The sequence below is a fragment of the Apteryx mantelli genome, chromosome 5 (genome assembly GCF_036417845.1).
Source record: "Apteryx mantelli isolate bAptMan1 chromosome 5, bAptMan1.hap1, whole genome shotgun sequence".
NCBI classification, from domain to species: domain Eukaryota; kingdom Metazoa; phylum Chordata; class Aves; order Apterygiformes; family Apterygidae; genus Apteryx; species Apteryx mantelli.
This window is the reverse complement of record NC_089982.1, coordinates 24,631,672-24,659,532: the sequence shown is the minus strand read 5'-3', so window position 1 is coordinate 24,659,532 and position 27,861 is coordinate 24,631,672. Positions and strand designations below refer to the sequence as shown.

At 36.1% G+C, this 27,861-nt stretch overlaps 1 protein-coding gene across 7 annotated transcripts in view; it reads left to right on the top strand.

Annotated features, from left to right (window-relative positions):
• Positions 1–27,861, top strand: part of PDE5A (phosphodiesterase 5A) — a 65,520-nt gene that overhangs the window by 22,326 nt on the left and 15,333 nt on the right. For 6 of the 7 annotated variants that reach the window (XM_013951652.2, XM_067297651.1, XM_067297655.1 and 3 more), the window contains 11 exons: positions 4,631–4,702; positions 5,732–5,821; positions 7,072–7,209; positions 8,519–8,586; positions 11,831–11,939; positions 13,687–13,771; positions 17,929–18,104; positions 19,582–19,641; positions 22,103–22,249; positions 24,634–24,759; positions 26,859–26,953. In XM_013951652.2, coding sequence (XP_013807106.2) covers positions 4,631–4,702; positions 5,732–5,821; positions 7,072–7,209; positions 8,519–8,586; positions 11,831–11,939; positions 13,687–13,771; positions 17,929–18,104; positions 19,582–19,641; positions 22,103–22,249; positions 24,634–24,759; positions 26,859–26,953 — 1,166 coding nt within the window. The remainder of the gene's footprint in view (positions 1–4,630; positions 4,703–5,731; positions 5,822–7,071; positions 7,210–8,518; positions 8,587–11,830; positions 11,940–13,686; positions 13,772–17,928; positions 18,105–19,581; positions 19,642–22,102; positions 22,250–24,633; positions 24,760–26,858; positions 26,954–27,861) is intronic. The other variant, XM_067297650.1, reaches the window with a different exon arrangement.

The window sequence follows — 27,861 nt, the reverse complement described above, 5'->3', positions numbered from 1 at the left end:
ACAGCGTTCTTCAAGGTTTACAGAGAATCTGCTTTATCTCAGATATGTAAATGCATCATCTTTGTTGCCACAAAGATTTCACACTTTTAATGCACCTGCTATCCAAGAAAGTTTCCTGTACTGCTGAGCTCACAGGAGTTACGGTCGCCCTTGATTCAAATTTTCTGCTGTGCAAACAAAACTTCTCAGCTGCAGATGAGGCCTATTGTGATTTCAGATTTGTTTATGTTAAGTTCTAAAAATGAGGATTTGGGTTCATACCGTGCTTAGAATTCTCTAAAATGCAGGCCTACGTTCTCCATGACCTAAAATACCACCCTATGATTTATGTCTGTCCTAGTTACATAATTACTTCAGTAACAGGAACAGATCCTCTTGAGTTTTCTACATCTTCCCCTAATTACCTGGTTGCAGGCAAGACTCCAATGGCTAAATAATACCCGTCTGAGGTTTTTCTCATTACTGTCTCTATACCAGATTATGCAGAATTTAGTGAAGTTCACTGGAATTAGCACTGATATAAATGAGGTCAGAATTTGGACCAGTGTAATTTCCAAAACAGTTAATTTTATATGAAGAAATAACACATAGCACTTAGATGTCTTTAAAAGCTTAGCATGTCACTGAACCTAAGAAAAAAGGGTTGTCATCTGCATAAAAGTTTTACCATCATCAGGAAAACAATGGATTTTCAATAGTTTAATTCTCATTCCTCCCTCCCCCTTCCGTTAAAGCCTTTTATTGGATTCAAAAATGATCATTTCCCTTGGTATGCACACCTTTGTTAATGTCAGAAAGCGGCAGTGCTAATGAAGGGAAGCTAAATAGTCTCTTTGCTGTATTAATATGGCCTTTTTACTGTTTCCTCATAGCTTTTTTAATCGCCACAAGCTTTCCTCTCATGGAGGGGAAGTGTTTACACAAGACGAAAGTGCTCACCTTTTGGAAGCCTTAAAGAGCCTCCGACCTCATTTAAATTGTCTGAGCTCACAATGGTTCAAAGCTTAAAAAAAAACAAACCAAAAAACAGAAGACAGACAACAGTATGAGAAAAGGCCTAGCCATTAGTCTCTGCACACGTAGGTTAACATAAAAGCATATAAACTGCTTAATGAATTTGCTTACTATTTGAAGTCTACTGCCAAAGCATATGACCCAAATTGTACGTTGTTATTACAGTAAGAATGTTCACTGGATAAGAAATACTTCTCACTTAAGTTAACGAGAGTTTGACTGTAGGAAGAACTGGGTTGTATGGAATGGACCTGATAGTCAAGCTTTATTTCAAATAGACGTTTTTTAGCCCGAGTGGTTCATGCTGCAAAACAATGACCTTACTTGTAACACCAATATTTTGGGAAGGCTCATGTGAGAGATTGTAAATTGTCTTTTCCATTACAAAAATAAAGCTATTTCTAAGCCCTTCTTCAATTTAGCAATTATAAATGTAGTGATTAACAGTTAAGTATGGCATTTTATACATGCACACCACAGTTTTTCTTCTGATATTGTTAATCCAAAAAAAAAGACGAAAAATACTGTTCTTTATACCTTTCACTGGTATTACCCTACTTGAGTCTCAAACGATGCAAGCTCCTTGCAGCTTTATCAATGGTTTGTTGCAAACGTGCCAAAAATTCTGAAAAGAATCGAAAGCTTTATGTATACTTTAGGGCCTCTTACCACATAGCCTTTCATATTATTGTACTCAACTAAGGGGTCTTCATCTGGGTTAGTAATTTCTAGCCTCTGAGCTTACTACACTGTGGATTTATTGGCTTAGCAGTAGATGAGACCCAGCCATTTAAATAGATGTAACTGGTCTAATTGTAATGAAGTGTAGGGTTTCAGTGAGTGACCTCCAGCTCCTCTCAGATTCCAGCCTCCTTCCCTTACCTCCTGCTCTGCTGCTACCCGTCCCTCTCAGCTCTGCCTAACTCCATCCCAGGCGCTGCTAGGAGCTGCTCAGCCTCATGCCACAAACTGAGCTTCAGTTGTGGGTAGCAGCACCTGGGATGGAGCTAGGCAGAGCCCCCATCCTCCACTTGGCACCTTCCTCAGGAGGTCATCTCCTTTTGGTACCCTTATCATCCACACTCATAAAATGGAGTTGAGTTCACTGCTTTATAGCTCCCATTATTGCTGTCACTTACAGAAACTTGTCATTATTCATTAACAGTTATAAGAGGTCTTCTGCCTTGACAAGTCAAGAAAACTGTACTTTCTCCAATTCTCTTAAGCCTAAAGTCAAATTAGTAATTTGCAAAGTTGTCTCAAAAGGAGTGGAAACATACTGAATTCTACTAGGCAAAAGCTAGGGCCTTGAAATCCAATAATCTAGGAGATGTTTTTCCAACAGAGAGAAACATTTATCATAGTAACAATTTGATTAAATAGAAGACAGGAGTAACTGGTAATAATAAATAGTATAATAATAAAAATAAATAAGCTTTTTAATGGAATGACAAAGTATTTGAGTTTGAAAACCTTCATTTTCACCTTATTTATAGTGAAAGTCAGGAGTATCCCAACTGAATTTAACCCGTTTGCCCTATCTCCTTCTCAATCCCTTCTAATTTTAGTATGCTATGAAATTACAAGGTTAAATTTATGACTTGGAAGAATATAAAAATGTAAGCACAAGGATAAGTGCAGTAAGTATAAGCATAAGTGCAGGATCCAGAAGAAGTTTAACCTAGTTTACAGGATGGAATGGTCATAGCCAGCACACAGATAGCTTGAATAACTGCAGTGGAGATCTAGAGAAATACTATCCCAGTGAATGAATTTTTTTTAAGATATGTTCTCTATCTTCACAGTGGCTCCTGTGAAGGTCTCTTTAAATTCTCTTGTTTTCCTTGGGCTCTGAAACAGATCCAAGTTTCCCCTCACTCCCCCCCAAAAAATGTGTTGTGTATATAAAATGCAAGTCTTAAAACTAGTCACAAGAGGATGGAGAAAGTCCAAAGCAACCATCCAATTTCCTTTCTCCCCAAACTTCAGAATTACACTGGAATCAGTACTAAGCAAAGATTTCAATGCCACTTTTATCTAGCAAGGGGTTTTTGCTGTTTGCGAGGCAGATGGTTTCCTGGGAGGTCTCACCAGCATGCAGAATTGAACTCCACAGATTGGCAGTAACAAAAACATCGTGCTTAAACAGCTGTGTTGTTCTCTCACATTCATTTTACATTTCTTTTAAATCTAAACCAACATCCTGTATCAAGAAATCACATTTACTGGCTAACTATCCTCTGTGTATGAAGTTACAAAAACACCAGAAGTTTGGACTTTAATTGACTGTCCTTCCAGGATTGTTTTCTGCTTTGTAAGAAATCCTGTTTTAATCTCACAATTCATAAAATTATGTCTAGAAACTGGACATCATGGTTTATCACAGATTATTTTCATACTAAAAAGCATCAGCTAGGGATTTAACATAATTTAGTCAGAACTTTGTAAGAATAAGACTCAGTGTGTAATCTGGCTTGCATTAATGTTTGATTCTATTTTCTTCCCCTCAAATGCAAAAGGAGACCATCCAACAGAGAAAGTCATTGTAATAGTAAATGGAGTTGTTGATGTCTTTATAATTATTTCAAAAATAATAGTAGATTTTTTTCTAGTTCAGGTGAACACTCCTTGGTACCATCTGTGCACTGATTTAGTTAAGTGGGCAGCCTTATTTTATGATGCCAGTTGGCTGGTCATCTTAATACATAGCCAGCCTAACATTGAAAGTTAGGATTTCAGCAGTGTGGCAGGTGCCGAAAGAACCATCTAATGAAAAAGCTACTAATGTTGATCAGAGCATATGAGTTTGCTTCTTAGACCCATCACAGGTATCCTGCAGGACCTGTGAACCATTTTTTTACCCTTTAACTTTTTTACCTGCATGCTTCTTTCCTGCCTCCTGAATTCCTTCCTGAAGGTAAAATAATTAAAAATAGTGAGATGTCGGCATACCATGGCAAGAGGTCAGCTGAAGCATAATAAAATATCTCTTCTCAGTGTTGGATTACTGTGGTTTTAGTAAAAGCCTACCTTTAAAAAAATCCTTAGTTTGAGTAATAAACTTGAGTCTGTCAGAACAGAACCTGTGTATAGAATTTCCATCCTGCTGAAAAATCATATGCAATTGGTTTCACACAATACAGAAAGATTGCTAGAGCCCAACTCTGGACCCTGTGCTGAGCTCCCGTAAGCAGGCTGTGTTATGGAAACTTTGTCAGACCTAGCAGGAAGGGCATTTTGTACACCCCAAAGCAGGGGACATTAGCAAGAGCTGTTGCATTGTCTGGCTTATGATTGCAGAAGCATAAACCGTTGCTGCCCTTCTGGGAGATGATTGTTCTAGACTGTAGAATAAATTTTAGATGAAATCAATCCCTCTTCTCAAGAACATCCCAGACTTACTTTTTTTTTTTTTTTTTTTGATATTTCAGGTTCATTTGCAATTTGAAGTATGAATAAATTTGAAAAAACATGTTTAAATATCTTCTCTTTTCCAAAAGTCAAACAAAAATATGCCTGTAATGATGATTTATTGTCTTCTATAAATATGTCTATAAATAGAATCCAGAGACAGACTCCTAAAAATTATCTAATTACTCTATTTTGAATACCACAGGTTGTTGGTGTGGCTCAAGCTATCAATAAAAAATCTGGAATTGGTGGGACTTTCACTGAACAAGATGAAAAGGTATAAAAGATGAACGTTAATATCTCTGTTCTATTCTTACAGAGGAAGGGGGGTGGCTTTCTTTTTATTTTTCATACTATTTAGAAAGTTAGAAGCTACCACAGATTAAACACCTCTGGAAAACATAAAAATTACTGGTAACATTGTAAATTTCCTACTTTATGAGGTCATGAGAAATGCAGATATGAAACAGTTTAATTTCTGGATCAGCATGGTATCTCTCATACATCACTGAAACACAGGCTTACTCTACTGAAATGAACTGTAAATCAGTTTCATAGCTTTTAATATACATTTTTTATGAAGTGATTTTAAGTCTCTTGGCATCCCCAACAATACATATTTTGAATATTAAAATTTGCCTAGTAATTTTTAAAAAGTATTTGGATAAATTATAAACAAAACATATATGAAATAACCAAAGTGCAGAAAGCACCTTAATTCCTAACTCTCACACTGCAGTTGCTTTCCAAACATTGCCAGACTTCACATTTGGACTGGCACAGCAAGAGAGGCTGGACTCAGGCTGAAGAAACTGCCTACAAATCAGTATTTACCCTTTCCCTTTTAAAACTTCCCCCTTTAAAACAGAATACCTAATGAATATCTGCAGGATATCAGAATTAATCCCATTCCAAACAGGAAAGAACTTGTGGCTTTGCTATGTTAGCAGAATTTTATTTATACTAAGAGATTGAATTTCCAAGAGATTGTCTAAATTCAGTTCTTCTAGGTAAAATTTGTGTTGTTGCATAATGAGTTGATTCCTCTCCGTTGCTTCTTATTCCACTCATACTTTTATCAGGATAAACTATGAAGATCATGAGTTTAAAAAGGGAGAAGAGATTCTTGAGGAAATGTCAGCAATACATTAAGTCTAACTGAAAAATCCTGAATGTGTGATGACCAAAAATAAATTTAAAATATGAATCAATACTTAAACAAGAAAAAATTGCAGTAGCTTGTCTTTGAATAGAGTTAAGGTGCTGTAAAACATTATCTTCACTAGATGTTGATGTTTGTCTTCAGGATTTTGCTGCTTATCTGGCATTTTGTGGCATTGTTCTTCACAACGCTCAGTTGTATGAGACATCTTTGCTTGAAAACAGACGTAACCAGGTATGGTCAACAGGTTTGTCCCAAGAATACAGAAATTATGGCAGTTAGGCAGTAATTAGTACCTGCTCCTGATATTTCTTGTACGGTAGTTATTCCTTGGCTGTTTTTAATTACTCTGCTTGAATCCTGTGTATCTCTGATAAAAGTACTAACTAACTGCACTGAGAAGTGGCTGGGCACATTCCAGTTTGTGAGAAGTAGACTGTGAAGGGGAAGAAGGTAAAGCAAAGTATCAGTAAGTTAATTCCATCCCAATATACTAGATATTGCCTGAAGTTATCCTGTGGCTCATTGTATATATTATACAGCTGGAGGCTTAAGTACTCCAGAAATTTCAGATAGTATTAACTTTACAGAACAGCATATTCTACAGATTGCTCATTTGGTCTCCTATACTTGTAAAGTCACTTATAATATTTTCAGTAGTGATAGGATACAAAACTAAATCTCCTACTGATTAATGTAGTTGTATTTTGCTTCTGTCTATATTACTGATAGGTTATTTATGGGTAGAATATGGCCTTTAAGGGTAGAATATATCTGCCAAACTCAGTATGAAAAGGTTTTGGAGAAATAACTAGGCAGCAGTTGTTTTAAAATTCTCTGGTAGGTTTGAGTTACCAAGTGACTATCAGTGTTAGTAAATTGGTAGAAATTTGGATAATGTTTTCAAATTGATTCCATGCTTCTTGTGGGGAAGAAGGGAATATAATTTGATCGCAGCTGAGAAGTCCCTCAGCAGCAGCTTTTTAATATGGCAAACTGCATCTTAATGGTATTTTCACCAAAGTTGTTCATTAGGATCTCCTAGAATTGCAACAGATAATAATTGTCCTCAAAAGTTTTAAGTAATTTAAGTATCATTTTTGGTATTTTCAAAATACGCACATGAGCCATTGGAAACTATTAGGTTTGCTAAGGGCAAATTACTGTGTGCTGTCTGGATTTCACAGGTTTTGTTTGATGAATTCCTTAGCTCACTGAACTATTAGTACCTAAATCTATTCTGTCTCTTTCACTGGAAACATCAGACAGCTACCTATGCTATTTCTTCCATCAAAGGTGTCATACTGGCTATTAATGAGTGTTACCTTGCAGTTCGTATGATAGCCAAAACTTAATTTTTGCCACGCGAGTACATGTTGGCTTCCTTGATTTAGGGAAGAAGGGAAGAATCAAAGAAACTAGTAATTATAATTATTGCTTACATCACAATTAGTCAGATTGTCACAAAGGGCTTTTATTTCCAGGTGCTTCTTGATCTTGCCAGCCTGATTTTTGAAGAGCAGCAGTCTTTGGAAGTAATTTTGAAGAAGATAGCTGCCACTATAATATCCTTCATGCAAGTGCAGAGGTGTACCATTTTTATAGTGGATGAAGATTGTACTGTGAGTATGTTTTTTATTTAAAGACAGAAGTGCTTATTCCTGGGACCAGTATGGGCTTCCTCCATTCTGATTCAGTAGCATTTCACACCCAGAGTATGTTCTGTTGCCTTTGCTTTTAGAGAATCACTCAGGTTAGGTGTTGACTTTAAGTTCTCCACATGGCTCCCCCCACTCCTCCAGTTGGCATTGTGGTTCTCTTATGGCATAGATCTTGAATGTAGAACTCTTTCGTAATTCATTTTCTTGGCTGCTGATGTAGGAAGGAAAAACAGAAAAGGCTGGAAGGAAAACAATGTGGCCTTTACTTGCTGTGCAGAATCACTCTTGACTGCATTTTTTCTTTCTTGTGCGTATCTACGCAGGGAGTATCTAAACAAGGTACCTAAACAGGATCATGGAGTGTCCCAAGATCCTGGCTCACTGGAGCAAAGCACAGCTCCTTTCCAATCTGCCCACCTGCATTTCTTTCCTATTGAAAATAGGCTGCAGAATGACAAGCAGAATATTGTGTGCCTCAGTCTTGTACCGGCATTCCTAGTTTTACTTTTACTACTCTTTATGGGTATGGGTGTACTAAGATCTGGAAGTGAGGTAGTATTTGCAGGTCCTGTAGCACAGACGTAGCCCTTGTCTTCACTTGTGTTTATCTGCCATCATCACATCACTCAGTGTAGGAGAGTCACTCCAGCACACAAGTGCACACTCCTGCGTCACAAGAATACAGAAGAGGAATTTACATAATTTTTGTATTCACGCAGCCTGTGCAGGTTAGCTAAGCTCCAGAACCTAGTTTCCAGTCTGTAGTTTGAATCTCTAGTCCAGAGAGAATCTAATTTCTTTCTATATTTAGGCTTCTCAAATATTAAAAAAAAAAAAAAAAGCTATGTGAAAAGCAACAAAGAGACCTGTCAATAAGTTTAAAAGCCTTTGATGTCCCAGCCTGTCCAAGTAAAGCAGACGTTATGCACTCCTGTTCTGGAATTGGATGAATGATAAAATATGGAAGTTCTGTGCTAACAGGTAAATTTGGCACAGCTTGTAAATGCTGGCATTTCTTCTCAGAGTGAATGATCAGTAAGTAGAGATTCAAGAGACTTCAATGATATTTAAAGATGTATTTTAAGATATTTTTGTGGTGGGATCCTGATCTATTGATGGTAGATGTGAAATGCAGTTAAATAATTTTATACTTGCTCTTATTACAGATTAGGTGTAGATAATCACAACAGGCTTTTTTTTTTTTCATGACTACTACTATAACTTGTTACAGCCACACCCCTATATTGAAAAAATCCTCTTTGTATTTCAGGATTCATTTTCTAGTGTGTTTCACATGGAATCTGAGGAATTAGAAGATTCAGCTGAAAACCTGAAGAGGTAAAACAATGTATTCAAACTTTGGTTCGTCACAGGAGAATGTTGAAGAAATTAGGGTTTTAAGGTCCTTTCTTGTGAAAAAAAAATTATTTTTTCCAAGTACCATGTATTATTACTATTTGCTGTGGAGCAGGTTTTGCCCTGAAATATACGTATACAACTTCTATTGCCTTAAAAAGATCACACTGAGAGCAGAATAGGAGAATAAGGTGTATTCTCTTCTCTTTGGCAGGTCTCAGTACCTATAAAAATCTTAGTTTTGTAGTTCTGGTTTTTATACTGTAATTTTAACTTACGTAATTATCTCTTTTTTTCTTCTTTTTAATTAACTGTATTAGATTGTGGTAACACAAAACAGTTTAAAAAACACACACTTTTTTTTTCCTGAAGAAAGAAAGTAAAAGCACCCAGCATACTTCCAGCAACTCCTGATGCTCCCTTCACTACAAACCAGGCAAAATGGAAAATGCAACATAGTAATGTAACTTTATTTTCAAGAAATTGGAACAGAGAGGAAAAACTCCCTCTCTTTCACTCCACTGCTCATGTACTGCCCTGCTTTGACTGTGTCATGGAAGAGCTTCCAGTAGTGAGAAGGGAAGCCGTTTGTTAACCAAGCAACCCTATATGATTAGGTACTCCCTTTATTTCACATACCTAATGTCAAGCATCAGTTTTAGAGCCCTTACAAAAACATTACCAGTGTGATATTTAGATAGAATGGACTTCCAGGCAGATTCTTGAGCAAGGTTTTAGATGATAAAAATAATCTGGTATAGCAAAATAAATCTTGGGGCTAAATTTAAGATACAGAAAATTATTTTGGGTTTAAGACTTCCGTGTTTTCTTACTGCTGTATTAGCATTTGTTCATAATAATTTATAATCTAAGACTCCTGGGTGAATTTTGAGCTCTGGTTATATGCTTTGAATAACAGCCTTCTCATTTAGCATGTTATTTTACTCTTGCTGTTGTTAATAAAAATAATAATGCAGTAAACCAGTACTCAAAACCTCCAGACAAGTGGTCAGCCCCTTTGCATTAGGTATTGTGCAAATGCACAAATAAACATCCTTGCTATAAAGAGCTTATAAAATACAGATCTGAACTTGAAAAGATCTGAAACACTGGTATCAATATAGACTGAACAAATATTGAATACTGAACAAATTAGTGGCTTGTCATATATCTGAAATTACATATTTGCCTAATTATCTTTAAGATCACAGCTTGGAGAAGATCTAACAATAAAATAGTAGTTGCATTTCAGACTAAGCTATGGAGATGTATAAAAAGTGAAAAGTAAAAATTTATTTTGTGGGCTTGTCTAGAATTGATCTCTAAGAAATCTGTGTAGACTGCTGTCTATTGTAAAGTAGACACATCCACTTTAGTAGATATTAATCAGGGTATTAATACTTTCTATTTATGACTTTTATCAAAATTTTGTAAAGTACGTTATAATGAAGGATAAGCATTATTCTCATTTTATAGATAGGGAAACTGAGTCAAAGAACATGACTGACTGATTCAAGAATAAAGTCCTGAAGTTCTAACTTTCAGTTGTCTTCAAGAAGCCATCAAGAATTTCAACTGGGAGGAAGGGAAAGAGTTAGAAATAGTTGGATTCAAATACTCAAATTAAATAGTTTCCATATTTAGTCTGAACCTCTGTATTTAAATTTTGAAAATGAATGTCTCCATTACCTTTTTCTGTCATTAAAAGCTGTTGTTTCAAATAATGTCGAAAGAGTGAGACATAGTTGCATATAAAATGCACTACTGCATGTGTAGTGTCCAGAAAGAAAATGGAGATTTTTGTATCCATTGGACCTTTTTTGCAGTGAACGTTTCTTATGGGAAATTTAACCACACATATTTGAAAATTAAGTCCAAGGAGTGTGGCATAAGCAAGTAAAAACTGTTGAGCTCTATTATGATCTTAGACAATCAGAAAGTACAGAGGTATAAAAGGATAGTAAAATCACAGGGTAAAGGGAAATTTCCTGTTTACTTCCTCCTCTATACTATGGGAATGGAAAAGTGACAGAATTTACCCTTTCTATTCATTATTCCTTTCAGGCTTACTAGTTAATGCACTCCAAATCTAATTTACTGCTTGCATGGGCCATTAATAAATTATTTCTCATAACTGATAGGGAGGGAATGCTGGAGACTTAATTGAGTATCTGAATCTTGTTCAGCACAGAGAGCACAGTTACATGCTGCCATATACTAAGGACTGTACTGTGATTCAGCCATTGGAGTTAAACTTCTGCTATGTTCTAAGGTCACGGGTTTGGGGAGACAGAAGTATAATGACACAGATTAGATGGGAAGTATTACTTACAAGATAAAATTTTTGGCTGATTATATAATCAAGGACCCTGAATCAAACCCCAAATCAGATGGGTTTTCAGAATTGTGGGGTGTCGCCATGTATAACCGAGTTAAATAAAGAAAGAACAATTCCCTTCCCCCAGTACTGCGAACATCCCCTGGATATGCACTTACAGCAGAAGGATAACTAAAGTCAAATCCAGTATCAGAGGGAAACTGCAGAGACTTGATGGGAATAAGCACATGTTGAGACATGTGCCCTCCTCCAAAACAGGCAAAGAGGTCAATAGAATTGAAATGCCTTAATTAAATAAATCATGGCTATAAAATTAGGAGAGAAATGATTGATTTTGTAATGATTTTTTATGTCCTGATTTGAAAAATCAGAAATTCTATTTCAATAATACGATCCCCATGCAATTGATTGTAAATTTGCTTTGAGAACACATTTGAAATGAACTTAGAATCAGAAAATTCACAATGTTACCAGCTACATTCAGTGAATTTTACCCGGTAGTGATTTTTCAAGTGTGCCAGATTTGTGAAGGAATATTATTTTTAAAAGGTTCTGTTTATTTCACTATGTACCCTTTTGTTCATTCATTATCCTTCATCTACATAAGCTCTACTGATTTGTTTGTTTCTTAAGTTTGGTGTTTCTGACTTCTTTAACATTTTAGAAAGTTAAAGAAATGGTGTGGCATATAAATGACGTAGCAGTTTTGTGATGGAATGCTGATGGCAGCTGGATTAAGAGACAGGATTTGAAATCAGCGCCATTATATAGATATTGATTATATCTTTCTTGGCTTTATACAGGAAAATTTTTTACAATTACCTACTTTGCATAATGATATGAACCATTGTCATATGATGCATGTAATAGGAATGTTCTATCTTTCAGGGACTATGATACAAACAAAATCAATTATATGTATGCTGAATATGTCAAGAATACAATGGAGCCCCTCAACATCCCAGATGTCTGCAAAGATAGAAGATTTCCCTGGACAGTAAGTAAAATACACTTAGGTTTGAAATTCAGAAATGGAAAACATTTTTCCGTTTTTTTCTCTCCAATCTTTTTTGCTTTCCCCTCATTATTCCTGTTGTGTTAATTGGAAGGCAGAGTTTTTTCAATGAAGTTCATTATCACTGTGCAAATGATACGATACTCAGAGTGAGCAAGGTGACCAGGAGAGGGTTTTCTCCCTACAGCCTTTATTAAAAAAGCCTAACATTTGTTTGTCAATAAATACACGCTACAAGGTTGAGAGGTAGCAGTATGTTCTAAGGAAAGCATCTGAGTGAAGAGCAGCTGGAGGTTTTCAAAGTAACCCTCTGTAGTTTATTGTGGTTGTTGGGAAGGTCTCAGAAGTTCCTTCCTGTTCATTCCATCCTTTCCGTCTTGTTCTGGCAAAGATTAATGTTATGGATGCAGACTCTTTGCTGTTTTGAAGAAGGAACAACTTCACATTTCTTTGGCAGCTTATGCTTCACGCTTCATCAAGTGGTGTCAGCTTTTGGTATGGTGTGCGAGTGAGCACACGGACAGATACGGGAGAGTTAGGAGGGAAGGTCACTTGGCAAGATTCAGACTAAAGTCATGATGCCTTTTAAAGTCATTGTCAACAAAAAACAAACTTGTAACTATTTTTCTCTCAATGCAGAAACTAGAAAAATATCTGCTCTTCTCATTATATTTAAGCCTCTTAGCTGGAGGGGCTCAGGTAGAGGGTAATAAGAGGAAGGAGGAGGTATTATGGGAGCAGATAGATAAGTTTTTACGAAACTCTTTATTCTGAGTTGCACAACGGGAAGGTCAGGAAGTATGATGTTCAGTGTGATTGTTTCAGTAAGTGGAAAGGAGGGGCAGGCTCACACCGGTGAGCTGTGTTGCTTCCCTTTTTCTCTGTGCAAGGTTTCACTGCTGTTCTGGAGTGAGATTCTATGAAGGACTGAGCAACACAGGAACTGAGAACTCAGCACTTTACAGTATGAAGCCCAAAGCTATCTTAATTGCAAGAGTGAAAGAACAAACAGAATCAGATGGATGTACTGTATTACATCAATAAAGAAATAGATGACTATTTGAAGACATTCTGAAATAGAAGAAATATCTTGAGAGTCATTCCAAACAAGAGCCTTTTGCTTTGTCAACGCAGTCATGCGTTGAGATAAACTGACAGCAAAGAAAAGACTGCAGAAATGTTGACCTTTTTAGAAAACTAGTCATGCTTTGGATCATAACTTTGGTCTCCACTAAGGCATATTTCATGGCCATGGTGGATTAAGGATCTCTTTAATCAAGGAATCTCAAACAAACCAAAAGGGCTGCTGAAAATTTTAGTATCATTAAATACATGATTAGCATAATGCCAGGTAGCTACTCTTCTTTTATGACATCTGTTCCTTACAGTGGCATACTGCAAGTGTGCACAACTGTCATTTTCATGGAAGTGCTACCTTCTAATGAAAGAATCTATTATCAAATTAGCACATGGACACAAATCACTGTAAACTCCTACTGAATGATTATGATCATCTGTATTATTATTCATCAAAGCTTGTATCAAATACAATGTTTATTATACTGACCAGCCAAAGATGTGCAAACTCTCTGAAAACATGGTTGCTTTAAAAAAAGAGTGTGTAAACCAAGAACAGTTTTAGATCTCAGCTCTGCAGTTTTTTCACTTTAGGCACTTGAACTAAACTTGTCTGTAAAATTGTAACTATATTTTTTTGTTTGTTTAACAGAATGACAATGCAGAAAATGTAAGCCAAAACATAAAGAGTTTGCTGTGTACACCAATCAAAAACGGGAAAAAGAATAAGGTGATAGGTGGGTAACTTTACAAAAAAACATTTGTACATTTCATAGACATAGCATGCTACATGCTCCATAGTAAAACCTTGGCAACATGGAATCTAAAAGCATGGGAAAAGATCCTTAATTATCGTGCTTTCAACTAAGACCACTGCAACCTTGATTGTAAATTGCTTCCCTACCATATTACCGTCTACAACACCCCTGTGATATTTCTCTGTTTTTGTAGCTTCTTTGCATTCGATAATGTTCTGTAAGTAAAATTATTTTCATTGTTTCCTGTTCAGAGGGTCAGATCTCACTCTTGTTTGTGCAGGTCTTTTAAAAGGCAGTAAAAGACAGAAAAAATGTATGCCAGTAAATAAGCTCTCCAGGCCTGAGCTGTCTGTAGTGCTGGGCTTTAAGGGAACAGTGGTGGCAGCCTGGAAGTCTTGCACTGGGGAAGGCAAGCTGAACTGCACGGACATTGCCACTTTCCTCAAATGAGACTTGGCTGCAAAAACACACATACATTAGAAGACTAAGTGATGTTCCCTTCTGGTGCTGTGAATTGTCCTTTGGAGGTGCCTGCTTCTATCTGTGGATTATATGGGGAGCCTACAATCCTGTTTTAAGACACTAGATTAGGTCCCTAAAGTTACCCAGTGTAAATACCTTCTACAGTGTCTCTTCTGCTCTTTCTAGGACTGTTTTTCTTCTACATTAAAGAGTGGCTATACTACCACTGGATTCCTGGGGTAAAAATTTCAGAAGTAATTTGACATCACTTAGGTCCACAAAGGCCTAGAGCCTTATGGAGACTTGGAAGCCTAGTTCTCTTTAATTCCCTAAAAATATTTAGGTGGCTGTGGTCTGGATCCTCAAAGATAAGCATACACCTAAAGAGTTTTGAGGATCTGGTCCTAACAACACTTCAGGGAATAAGCTTAATGAGTTGTAAGACTTCTGCTGGGTTTCAGATTCACCTTAGACAATGGGATGATGATAGTTTTGAAAATTACCAGGACTTCCCTGTCCTAAGAGGAATAGAATTTAAAGTCTGGTTTCCTGGCATCAGTAAGTTCCACAAGCAAATAGAACATATAATGTACTGATTTCCAGATAGGAGCTTGAGTTCAATATCCTCCTCTTTATGAAATTTGGCAAGGAAATGTTTCAGAGTTCCAAGGATGCATTTTTTACAAGTCTTCAAGTAATTAACCTTGAGAAATATGGCAATACTGCCTAATCAATGTCTGTAGTAAATATGAGGCCCCTTTTCCATGAAGACAGATTTTTTTTCAACGCCCAAAGCAGACAGACATTGCTACCTAATGTAGTTCTGTGAAGTTTCCTTTGATACCAGGCTTCTTCAATGAGATCTTTTATTACTTTCCTTTAAATATTCTACCAGACCCAGAAGACCAAGATGAAGATTGAACTGTTGGAGCTTTAGCTAGAGATATTTCATTATGTTGTTAGCTACTGATAAAACAGTTGCATCTGATCTCTTATAGGGGTATCATATGCTGTGGAAGTTCAAACCGAACATTTCAGTTAGGCTATCCATTTATGTGGGCTTTTCAAATCTGAGTAATTCTCATTGGGAAATACTCTTTGAAATCTCTTAAGGTTCCATAGCCCACCTAATGTTCAGATCTTTAATAGGGCAAGAAGTTGTCTTGGGGCAATACCTAGAAGTTCCTTTAGTGTACTGTATACTATTCAAGAAAATTATAGGTCTCCTTTTTTATTTTTAAAATTAGTATTCCTGAGACCAGAATTTGGGGAGTGGAGGTGGAGCAGATGGTGGGGGGAGAAGCTGTCCACAACACAACCAAGCAAATTTTAGTGGCAAGAGAGATGAAAAAAACTTTTTTATTCTCCTGACTTGAGCATTTTTCAGGTATTTGGTGAAAACTTTATAGAATCTTTCTGTGGTTTTGTAAGTGTGTCCCAATAAAAGAATTTTGGGATTCTTTAATTCTGAGCTATGGACCCCTTGATGGTTTGGGGAAGCTTTTGAAAAATGTTTCAATTAAAGAGTATTTTTCTTATATATTACATAGTATATTTACTCTAGTTATCTTCATTTTTAAGAGAAATTTACATACACCCAAAAGCTGTGTCTTTTAAGAATTCATTTGCTCTTGTGCCTTATTCTGCTGAATCTTAAATCTTGTGTTTATTACGCCACAGTTGCTATGGAAATAATTGTAATTTCATAAATAGGACTAAACAGAGATCTGAAAGTGAGTTTCATGAAACTGCCCTATAGAGTTTAATAAGTCAGCTTCTTTTTCCCAGGAAAAAGTTAATCTTGTTCTCAGTGAATTCTTTTTCCCTAAAATTATGTATTTTTACTATCATTGAATTATCTAGTAGTCTCAGTCCATTGAAGCTGAGAATCCTGTTTGCAATACTCAGATATCTCAGTCCCTGCCCCAACAGTTTACAGCTACAGTTGATCTCTTTCAAGCAGAATCTGATATTAAAATAAGTTCCCAACCCCCCCAGAACTTCCCTGGAACTACCCTGGAAACAGGGTAGTGTTCTTATATTTTCACATTAAAGCTTGTACATACAAGGCCAATATTCTTCTGAAAACACAGTTTTCATGTGTGCAGCATTTTTCCCCTAAGACTTCTACATTCTGTTAACAGGGAAGACACAAACGTGATCCCTCACAGACTTTTTTTCCTTTAATGAAACACTTGAAGGGCTATTTTAGTCAACAAATGTAGAGTGCTAAAATGGTAGAAATACTTTCATGTAAAAAATCATTAGCCCTGACAAGACCTTATAGTAGCTGCTGAATATGTTCGCTGTTGGTACTGATGTAAAAAAGTATTTGTTATAATTCCTTATCCATAAGCAGAGAGTAAATCTGGCCTCCCTGACCTTATGATGGCAAGCTGTAAGTACCAAAGGCAAGCATTCAGATTCTGTTCATGTATGCCTATGTAAATCTTGCTGAAACAAGAAAACATGAAAACTAGTAATAATATTCTGGAAACATCATACTAAATAGTTATCTTCCCTTTCATTTTTATGGGTTAAATATATATTTAATAGATTACTATTTCTACTGCAAAATGTTCTTCGTAAAATACATACAGTGTACAAATTGATAAGTAATAGCAATTTATAGCAAATGAAACTATGATTTTCACTGGGATAATTATTTGCAGTTGACCAGGAAAATGTTAGCTTTTTTCCTCAAAAATGTGGAAAGTCGGGAAAAAAACGTTGGATTTAAGATAACAATCATCCGCACAGCAGTTCTGCCCAAAGGCATTCTATACTTGCAATGCAGTTGCTTTAATTCACATTCTGATTTCTTAGCAGAAACTGCCATCCATTAGGGAAAGCTCAGGTGAGGTACATATGTGAATTCTCCTTTGCTTAAATGGTACCAGGGACTTTAGCTGAAGCAAGGATTGGTAGAAGTTATATGTCGGACCCCTCAATGGCACATGCACAGAAAATTCTGGTACTGAACAGAATCATTATGAAATATTAGCATAAAATAAAGAAATGCAAACATCAACAAGTTTGGTGCTATCAAGCTGAATTCAGTTGGAGGCTTTTCCATGACTAGTAGACTTTGGAGCAGGCTGTAATTCAATCGCATCTTCATAGAATCAGCAAGTACACTTGAACTTTGAGCCTCCACTTCAGTATTTTCTGTTTAGTTCATTTTGAAAAAAAAAAATCCGGTACTGACTCAAATAAGGAAGTGAAAACTCTGTGTACCACTGTTCTGACTTTCATAAATGTTCTTCTGGCATGGTTACAAAAATTTAATTAGCCTCCAAAGGACAAATTGTCTTCAGGGATTAAATCAATCTAGAATACAATTAATAATAAAAGTCAGGATGAAAACTACCCTAGAATTCTGCAAGATAATCAAGTCCGTAAAGCCCAACATTTCTGTTTTATAAATATTTTTGAGTCTACTAAACAATATATAGTGTTTTAAGTATTTGTTCTGTAATACAGTGAAATAATTCTAAAAAAAATGTGGGGTGGATTCTATAGCATTCTCATTTGTCACTTTTACGTATACTGTTGATTTGTACTGCAGGCTAAACAGAGTCTTAAACTTAATTTTTCTGTTGATGTTCCATACAATAAGGAGATAGTTTGGCAATTCTCTATATTACTTCTTTTAATTTCGGTATCCTGGTTAGGGGTTTGTCAGCTGGTGAATAAGATGGAAGAAAACTCAGGCAAAATCAAGGCTTTCAACAGAAATGATGAACAGTTCCTGGAAGCATTTGTCATCTTTTGTGGCTTGGGAATCCAGAATACACAGATGTATGAAGCTGTAGAAAGAGCAATGGCCAAGCAGATGGTGACATTAGAGGTGAGCTCAAAATCTAGGTGGTCTTTAATTGGCACAATACAGATTCTAATTTTCGCCATACCCTGTCTGTTCTACACATAACTGCCGCTACTCACTTGAATACTGAACAGAAATTGTTCTCTAACATGAGATCAGCATTTGGCCCCATGAGCTGCACAGGAATACTATATTTTTCTGCTTGTTTCCATATTTGCCTGCATACTATTTTATTTGGTATTGTATTTTAACTTTCTTGTATTTAGTGGTGAACCTAAATGCATCTTTTCCTCTACGCAAGGCTACACGTTGGCAACATCGCTTGTTTGTTCTGTCGCATCGGAAGAGGAAATGTTTTGGGGGATTAGGGGCTTCCTTTTCTTGTCTGAGGTTTTCTGTGATGATTTAGGCTCAGTCCTGTTTGTGGAGTAAGGGCAGCATTATTGTAGGTTTTCTGCAATTTCCTCAGACTTCTTCAAACCATATCAAGATGAACATCACCTGGTCTCCCTCTTTGAACTGGTTACTGTTAAGTTTAATGGCTGAAGAGGGTTTTAGGCTAAGAAGCTGAATTACTCAGAGGTGATAACTTGAAGCTGAAAGTGAAAACTTTGTAGACTTTGGATCGCCTAACATTCATTATATAAACAGAGTGTTTACAGAATTCCTAAAATGTGAATTATGTACCCTGTAGCCTCCAAAAGAAACATTAAAACTCCCAAATAAACTTGTATTTAGTCATATGAAAAGGTGGTAAAATTATTGTCAAAATAATTTCAGTGCTTTAAAAGAGATGAGCTGTTTGTTTACTTTACATGACAAATTAGCAATTCTCCTGCTATAACACTTCACAGATAATATGGAAGTCCATACATACAAATTCCAAAATGAGAAAAAGACTGTAGATTAACATGTAAAATGGTTTCTTCATAAAATAGTTATTCTTTTAGTTGCATGTATGCTAAAAAGAACTTCAGAACATTTTAATGTCCTGTTCATTCTCACAGCTAAAAAATATGAGTTTATTTTGTTAATTTAAAATAAACATATTTTCTTTCAGACTTTTCTGCCAAGTTTCAGCTAGGGCAAAACTCTTTTATGTCTGAATAAACCCCTGAAAGGATTATTATGGCAACAATGTCAGGCCCATAATTATAGCTGTTCCTTGAATTATTTGTCTTTGAAAGTGGGGCATGAAAACTTTCCAAAGAGAAAATCAGAGTTCTTTGTTCATTTATAGAAACTATTTACATTTTCTTGGCCTAGTTAACTCAAGAAGACTTTGTGAGATTTGTAAAAGCTGCAGATATCTCCCCAGATGCCTTTAGAAAGCTCCCTTAAAACCAGTATGGGCCCTGCATGGACACTAGGTTTCAGCAAGTGCAATGCATTGCAGGACTGCAGCTGCAAACTGCAACTTCTGCTTTAGAAAAAATAAGCCCCTACTTTTTATGATCTTGCAATTTTGTTTGTACTAAGGGTTCTTTTTCTCTTCGTGCAGGTTCTCTCGTACCATGCTTCTGCTGCTGAGGAGGAAACGAGGGAGCTGCAGGTAACAGCGGTAATTGAATTTTTTACTATTACTTTAGAAATACTTCATTAATACATGGAACAGTCCTTTACCTATATGTGCCTCTGCATGTTAGGCATCGTATTTTCAGAAATAAAAGTTATAGTGAAGCCTAAACTGATCAGTTACTGAGTTAGATCAATATGTCATGCAAAAGCAAGATATTACAAGGCCAACAATGAGAGATACAGTTTGGCCAGAGAGCTGTAATTACAGGAAAAACAGAAATACAAATAGATACTATCATTCTCGAGAATTAAAGTGACAGTACCGATTGATGCAATATTAGTGTCAACTCAAAATCATTCAGTATTTTTAAGTCTGAATTTTGTACTTTTTATATCTTTTGTACATTTCAGGCTTCCACAGTATGGGTGCAGCTTTATGGCTTTTCACAGAAATTCTGTATTTAATTGTTAATTCTATGATTGTTTTCATTTTTGTGGTTACTTTTCTGTGCAGTGTCCTGTTCTGCTCATGTATAATTCTGTGTTTAGAAACCACTGTTTTAGGAGTAACTACAGCTATGATTTCAAGCATAGTTCAAAGTGTAGCCTGCGCCCACTCCCTCCAGTTCTCTCTGCTGAAGTGGAGGTGCTGGGCGAATAGCATCGTCACTGTGGTAAGGACAACAAGAGGGATGGAGAGGAAGGCAGACATAGGGGACCACGAGCTGGGTAGTGCACAGTGGGACAGGACTGGACAAGGCAAGGTGCCACAGAACAAGGCGCGAGACTACTGATCATGTACCAGATTGGGATTAGTGTTTACCAGTTCTGGCACAGTTAGCATCACACACATTTTGAACCTCAGTCCTGACGTGCTGCTGCTCACTGATACAGAGGCACTGACATGCTACAACACACTCCTCATCTCTAATGCTTTCTCTTCGGTGCTTGTCTTAATCTCTGTGGCTGCATCTTTACTGCTGTATACAACAGAACCATGGTAAATCCAGCATGGCACCAGTGATCACTCCTACTGCTTAACTGATCACACGCTTCCTAGCACAATCTTGGCCATATCAACCAACACTTTCTAAGGCAGTATCAAAGCACATAACACAGGCCATCCTCAATAGGCAGCATAGATGAGACTGCACCAGATTTGGCTCCCTCTAGCCTAGTCTGGGTTTTGTACCCTCAGATTATAGCCACATATCCTCACATCACATCCCAGGACATGAAACGCGTACCTTTATTTTCATGCTATGAAACAATCACTCTGAGCTTTTAATAGAACAATCAAATTATTTCAGATAATTTGAGCTGAAAAAGAAAACATGCATATAAAATAATAATGGTATCTTAGGACAACAGGGCACCACATGGAGCCCAAAGCAAACCACAGACCAACTGCAATATAGAGTTGAAAGCAGTTTGTGCCATTTGGCCTCATCATTAGAGAGTGAACCCTGTACTTTTTTATATAGCAGTACAGATACAAACTCATTGACAATTTGATTTCTGCGTGCATTTATGAACAAAATACCTAATTCAATGACCATTCTTAAAATTGCTCATTTTGGCATTATTCTTTCCTTTAGAAAACTTAATTTTTTTCCTTAGTATCACATTCCATCATCTTCATTACTCAAAACTTCCCTTATGCCATCCAGACTCTAACTGGCTTGCCTTTCATGAAAATAGTTGTCTTCTACCCTTTTCTAGTTTGTTTTACTTTGTAACATAATTTTCAACAACTTAATTTTTTTCATTCTTACCCCTTTGCTTTCTTCCTCAAGAACAGAGGCTAGCTTATACTTCAGCATGACCCCTATGTTATTTCATTCGTGGTGCATGTCCCACAAAAGAAAACACTGATCCTTTATTATTTTTCTCAAGACTTCATTACTGACTGTGAAGTACTTTGAATCTTCATATGTCAAATGCTATGGAAGTGCTATTACTATTACAGCAAATGTTGCCTGAAATCTTTCTTTGCTTTGTGGAATCTCTTCATGTTAAAAGATGTTACTACCTCAAGATCTCAATTGTATAAACAGCTCTGCCTATGGACAGGCTCCGAGTACAATAATGCTGGATGTGGATGCTGTTAGATACTCTTTGTTCTAGCTACAGACATGCCTTTCCTTCCTGTTTTTAGAAAAATGCCAGCAGTTACAGATTTTGACTTCTGTACATCCATAAAAACAAACATATAATTTCACTGTCTTATTTCTCAGATCTGTAACTTCACATGTATTCTTGGTTACAGTTTGTGTTAGGTGATTTAGGTAACAGACTGGTTTGCCTGAGTTACGAAAAAGTGTATGTTAATTCTAAGAAGCAAATAAGGTAATGTTAAACAAGAAAGGTTAAAGAAAGATAAATCAAAAGAAAAATCACCAGATTTCAGCATAATATGAAGGTAAAATTTAATATTACGCTACTCTCTCTGTGGTTATGTTATCTTTTCCAGTGCTAAGTGTTGTTCTCTTATTCTTCTCTAGGCTGCTGTAGTACCATCTGCACAATCTCTCAACCTAACTGACTTCAACTTCAGTGATTTTGAGCTATCAGATTTTGAAACAACACTGTGTACAATTCGAATGTTCACAGACCTCAACCTGGTGCAAAATTTCCAAATGAAGCATGAGGTATGAATGCTGTCACATGTTATTTCACATAATGAGACAACTATCAGGAGAATAATGAAATAAGCCTACAGTGGATGCACAACTAACTGAAAACCTGTATTAAAGGGTAGTTGGCAAACTAAGAAAGGATTTCCAGTGGCAGTACTGGGGTTTCTCCTGAGACCAGTTCTACTGAATAATTAATAACTTGGATGATGGACTAAAAAATGCATTGAGGAAACTTGGAGAGTGGAGGTAAAGGACTTTGTTAAAATTCAATGAGCTTGAAAATGTATAAAAGTATTTCAGAATCAGCAAGAATAAATGAATAAAACTTAGGAAAAAATCAAATGCATAAATTCAAAATGGTAAACAAAACAATAGGCAATAGTAATAGAGAAAAACATTTCAGGGCTACTGTTGATCCGAAACTAAGTCAATAATGTGCCATAGTAGCAAAAAAGGGCAAATTTCATTCTTTATTAACAGAGGAATGGTATATAAGGCCCATGGAGAAATTATTTCACAGCTCATCTTTGATGAGACAGAGTTTGGAGTACCACACTTAAATGAAGAGAAAAATTAATTACAAAAATTGTGGGGAGAGAAACAATAATGTAGGATTGGAGAAAAGTTAAATTAATTAGGTTGATTTTCTCTAGAAAATACAATACTGAGGAGGGAGGTGATAGCAACTTTTCAGTAAGTGAAAGATTGCTGTAAAGAGGACAGTTATATAGATTGTTCTCTGTGTCCACCAAAGGTAGGAAAAGATATAATTATCATAGTTTTTCCCCCCCAAAATGATTAGATTAGATATTAGAAGGACTTTTGTAGTTACGGAGATAGTAAGGACTGAAACGGATTACTTATGCGGGCTGTGGAATTTCCATTAGAGGTTTTTGCCAATAGACCTAGTTTTAGATACATCTTTGTCAGAGGTGAGTTAAATAAGTATTCTTATTTTGCCTTTGAGCCTGGAGGTAGACTAGATGATCTCTTAGGCCTCTTCCAGCCAGCACATACGATTTCTGTTTGCATACATCTTCATTTTTAAATGATTTAGTTTTGCTTTAGGTATTCTTCAATAAAACCTCTGAAATTCATTATCAAAATGCAGGACTAATTTGGAGGACCCAATAGGCAGGCAAACTAGTAAGGAGAAAAAGGTATTTCATTTCTAGATCAGTTTATATATCCATTTAGATTAGTAAAGCTTAAGGGCAGACAGCAGTATTATATTATCTAGGCTGATCTCTTGAATACCGCAGTGCAAAAGTTTTAATTTTGCAGTAATGCCAAGAACTTTTACTTCCTTAAGGGATATGCTTGAATAGAGAGTTATGGTGATAGGTAGCCCAGAAATGGGTGGACTTCTGCTTCCTAATAGAGTAATCCTAATAGATTTGCAACAACAAAATAACACTGTGACAATAGACACATAATTACATGTTTCAATAGAAACAATAGAGCATTAACAGTTTTGAAGCTACACTTTCCTCTTTCCTTAACAGAGCTAAAAAACAGCGGCAGTAGCAGCATACTCCTTTTTAACAGTAGAAAGACACAGAATACTGCTGCTTTTGTCTACACAGAATCTTCTGTGTGGATGGATGGATATTAGACTTCCTTTCCTGTCAGTATAAACATGACTTTTTCACTAGGAATACCAAAAATTTTCTTAAACAAACTAGATGCTCAGAGAGCATATAACATAAAACAGTATGATGTATCCATTTAAGCTAAGAGATCTGTTCCAGTATACATCAAAATACTATCTGGCCTTTATAACTTTCACTTTTGTAAAACTAAAGTATAAGCCACAATTTGTAATTCTGTTGTGTAAAGCAGCCAGGACATATTTTCCTCCTACATAAAAAAAAAAAAAAAAAAGATACTACCCTGCAATATAGTAATTAGTACCTTTATATCATACTTATTTGCTTTCCAAAGTCCAATTCTGCTTGTCTTTTGACAAGCTGATCTGAGTGAAAAAATACATGTCCATTTTCAAAACAGCTCTTAAGAGATCTCTGTAATTCAAGAATTAATTACCTCTATGAAATACATGGTTACAAACAAGCAATTTTTTCCTCCCAGGTAGCTCAACATAACTCAGTTTCTGGATCAAGAGCAGTGCATCTGACACTAACATTTAGCCCTCAGTAATAAAAACCACAGCCACCCATGTTACTTACTGAAGAGGCTAAATTAGTGACGGTAACCATATTCTTCTTATCCATGTTCACAGTTTTGTCGTATTTGAACTTAACTGAAGTAAAAGGAAATTTTTCCCTTAAGAGAGAAAATTTTCAAGATGGGTTTGGAAAAAGAAGTGTGTTTCTTAAAAAAAAATTAAAAAATAACATATTTTGCAGTTAACAACATAATACTGTTTCTTAAAGGTTCTCTGCAGATGGATTTTAAGTGTAAAGAAAAATTATCGGAAAAATGTTGCTTATCACAATTGGAGACATGCCTTTAATACGGCCCAGTGCATGTTTGCTGCTTTAAAATCTGGTAAAATTCAGGTACATTTTGCTGTTTCTATGTTAAGAACCTTCTGGCTAAACAAATGCTGTAATGATGCATAGTTTGATTGTGATGGCAGTAAGATATGTATCAATCATTCTGCAGTCTCACTAGTAAAATCAAAGTATTTCTGCTGAAGACTTCTGGCTTTAAGTGCTTGGTTTGTTAAATTGTTATCATATTATATACTTGGGTTCAGTCAAATCCTCTGGGAATGATCAGATGGATACTCCCAATGGGAATATCTCAAATAAGGCACTTGATTATGTCCTTTTTTAAAGTTAATGCTTATGCTGTAAGTCAAGAAGGTGTAGAAGAAAAGGACTGGCCCTATTTCAAGACATTTCCTCATAATATTCATTAGATTCAGAAACAGAGCTGGGTACAGCCTTAGACAAATAATAGAACACTTTTTGGAAGTAAAAAAGTGTTCATTTCAATGCTTTTGAACAATGTTTCAACCTTCCATTTAAGTCAAATTATTATTTCAAAAACAACTTAATGATTCTTTATTACAAATACTGAAGAGTTAGATAACCCCCAAAATATGAAAAATTTGTTCAAGATTTTTCCCCAACTTTTTTTTTTAATTTTCTTGAAGAAAACAAAATGTTTCTGCTTATTCGGAATTAACATTTTTCTTCAGTTTGATTCGAGACAGTTGATATTAGTTGGTTTATCCTATTTTACTCTTATGAGTAAATCTCTTTATCCTATTTTATCCTCTTATGAGTAATCTCTTATGAGAGGATAAATAAATCCTATTTGTAGAGCGAAGACCAATACCAATAATGAAGAGGCATTTCTTTCCTCACTTAAAAAAAAAAAAAAAAAAAAGAGCCTGGAAAAGACAAAGATATTCACATTTAGGATCCTTTTATACTGAAAAGAAATGGGCACAGCAGTTTTGCTGTGTGTGTAGTCTAGCAATCTCAGATGATTCTGATAACTTGGTCACTTGCTATTTTTGGAATCCTGTCAGTCCCCACTGCGATTTTCATAAATTGTTTCATTCCTAACTACATTGGATTCACTCCACTGATTTTCGTGGCCTAGATTCTGGAGTCAGAAACTGCACTGAACATAAGTCTCTCATTTTTCTCTGGTCCAGGAGGAAAAGAAAGCATTGGGACTCAAATTCCCTTCAAGAAACTTAAGATCAGCCATTTCCAAAATGATTTGTCTTTTGACTACACAAAGGACAGGATTCATTATCTGGAAAGCAGATACAACTCCACAGAAGTTGTAACCTCTTAAAGAAAATTTGGATTTGATTGTATGCAGGGTAAACCCCCCCCGTGGCTGTGCTGTCACCAGCTGTTCTTCAAATTTCTGTCCTGACTGTTGTGCCTGCTATTCTCCTCCCATTAAAAAAATACTATATGAATACTGCAGCTTTGCCCAGCCTCTGCTTCTTACTGGCCAGATTTAAATAAAATATCTATAAAATACTCTTAATCAATATTAAGGATATGATATAGTCATGAAGGAGAAACTGTAACCTCTCCTCCCGTTTATTGGCAGACTAATCCTTGTTGGCGCTCTATTAGTAAACTGTTAATAATGAGTCAGATATTGTTTTTGGGTTTTTTTAATGTTTTTTAAGCTTCTGTTAATTTATTTGCCCAATGATCAATGAAGAGTGTGACTTTTTTCTCTTCTGATTATACTGAGGACACTTGTGTAATGGATTCTTACACCAATTCAGGGAATGTAGCATAACTCCTTTAAAATAATAGAGGAACTGAGCTAACACTCAAGGGCCAGAATTAAAAAAAAAATCCTGATGCTGTCTCTTCCCTGCCAGGTGACATTTTGCAAGTCATTTCCTCCTCTTCTGGATCAATTTCCTCATCTGTAATATAGGGCTAGAGGATATTACTTCCCTCTGTAAACTGCTTTGAGGCCTATGGAGAGGTATTATTACTATGCATCACAACTTAAAAGATAACTCTTTATTCTTAACACAAAATTGTATGTCCTTGTCCTCTTTGGGCTAGAATTGTTATCAGCTATGTGGTAAAGATAGCAGGTATAATATACTGTGTGCAAAATAAATTCCTAATGCAAAGCTAATTCACTTGTATTACCCTTATAGAGCAAACTGACTGACTTAGAAACACTTGCTTTGCTGATAGCAGCTCTAAGCCATGATTTGGATCACAGAGGAGTGAACAACTCTTACATACAAAGGTAAGTAAGTCAGAGAGGAGAAGTTAAATAAAAGCAAATGAATACCAAAATCAGCTAAATGAAGTACAGCCTCATCGATTTGACAGTGTGAGGCTGTACAAAGGAGCAGGCTTTGGCAAAGCAGTAAGCGCAAGAACAGTCAGAAATATTTAAGCAGTACAAAGCAAAGATGTATAACCTCACTGAGCTGACTAACTACTGATGGCAGGTGAAGCAGACTCTCGGCAGACTGTGCAGGGGCAACATCTCCCGGCACCTGTTCAAGATGTCCCTTTCCCCATTTCCCATACAGAGGTAGCGAAAGGTCGCAGCTCCTAAGGGACTTCACATAGGAGAAAACATGCAGCTTTTCACCAGTTGTTCACTGCCCAGCTACCTGTTTGCCATCTGGTCTGAGCCAGCACAGAGTTGGGATTTGCAGCAATGATACAACGGGTCTCGTATCATGTGGAGCTCTGATTGATTTACTCATAATTTAGCCATGAATTTCCATGAATTTGAAATTGCTTTGGATAATATACGTATTTAAAATCACATTAAAAAGGTATGACTGTTTTGCACTGATTTGGGATTATCTGTACTCTTCCCTTTTAACTTCAAGAGCAGCAAAAGCAAAGCAAAAAGACAAAATATATTTTAAAAACTTGAAACAAAACATTTTTCTTTTTTACTAAACAAAATACTTTTCAAGTTACCAAAATGAAGCATTTCAACTGTTATGAAATCTTCCCCCTATTTTAATTTTTAGCTAAAAATACTTGGGGTTTTTTAGAATTTATTAATAGTTTCAGTTCTGCCCAAAATGTGTTTTTCAGGGAATTTAGTTCACTTCAAAGAATTCCACATATAAAAGTATATGATTCTTTGATTAAATAAACAGCTTAACATAAACATGGCTATAATGTAAC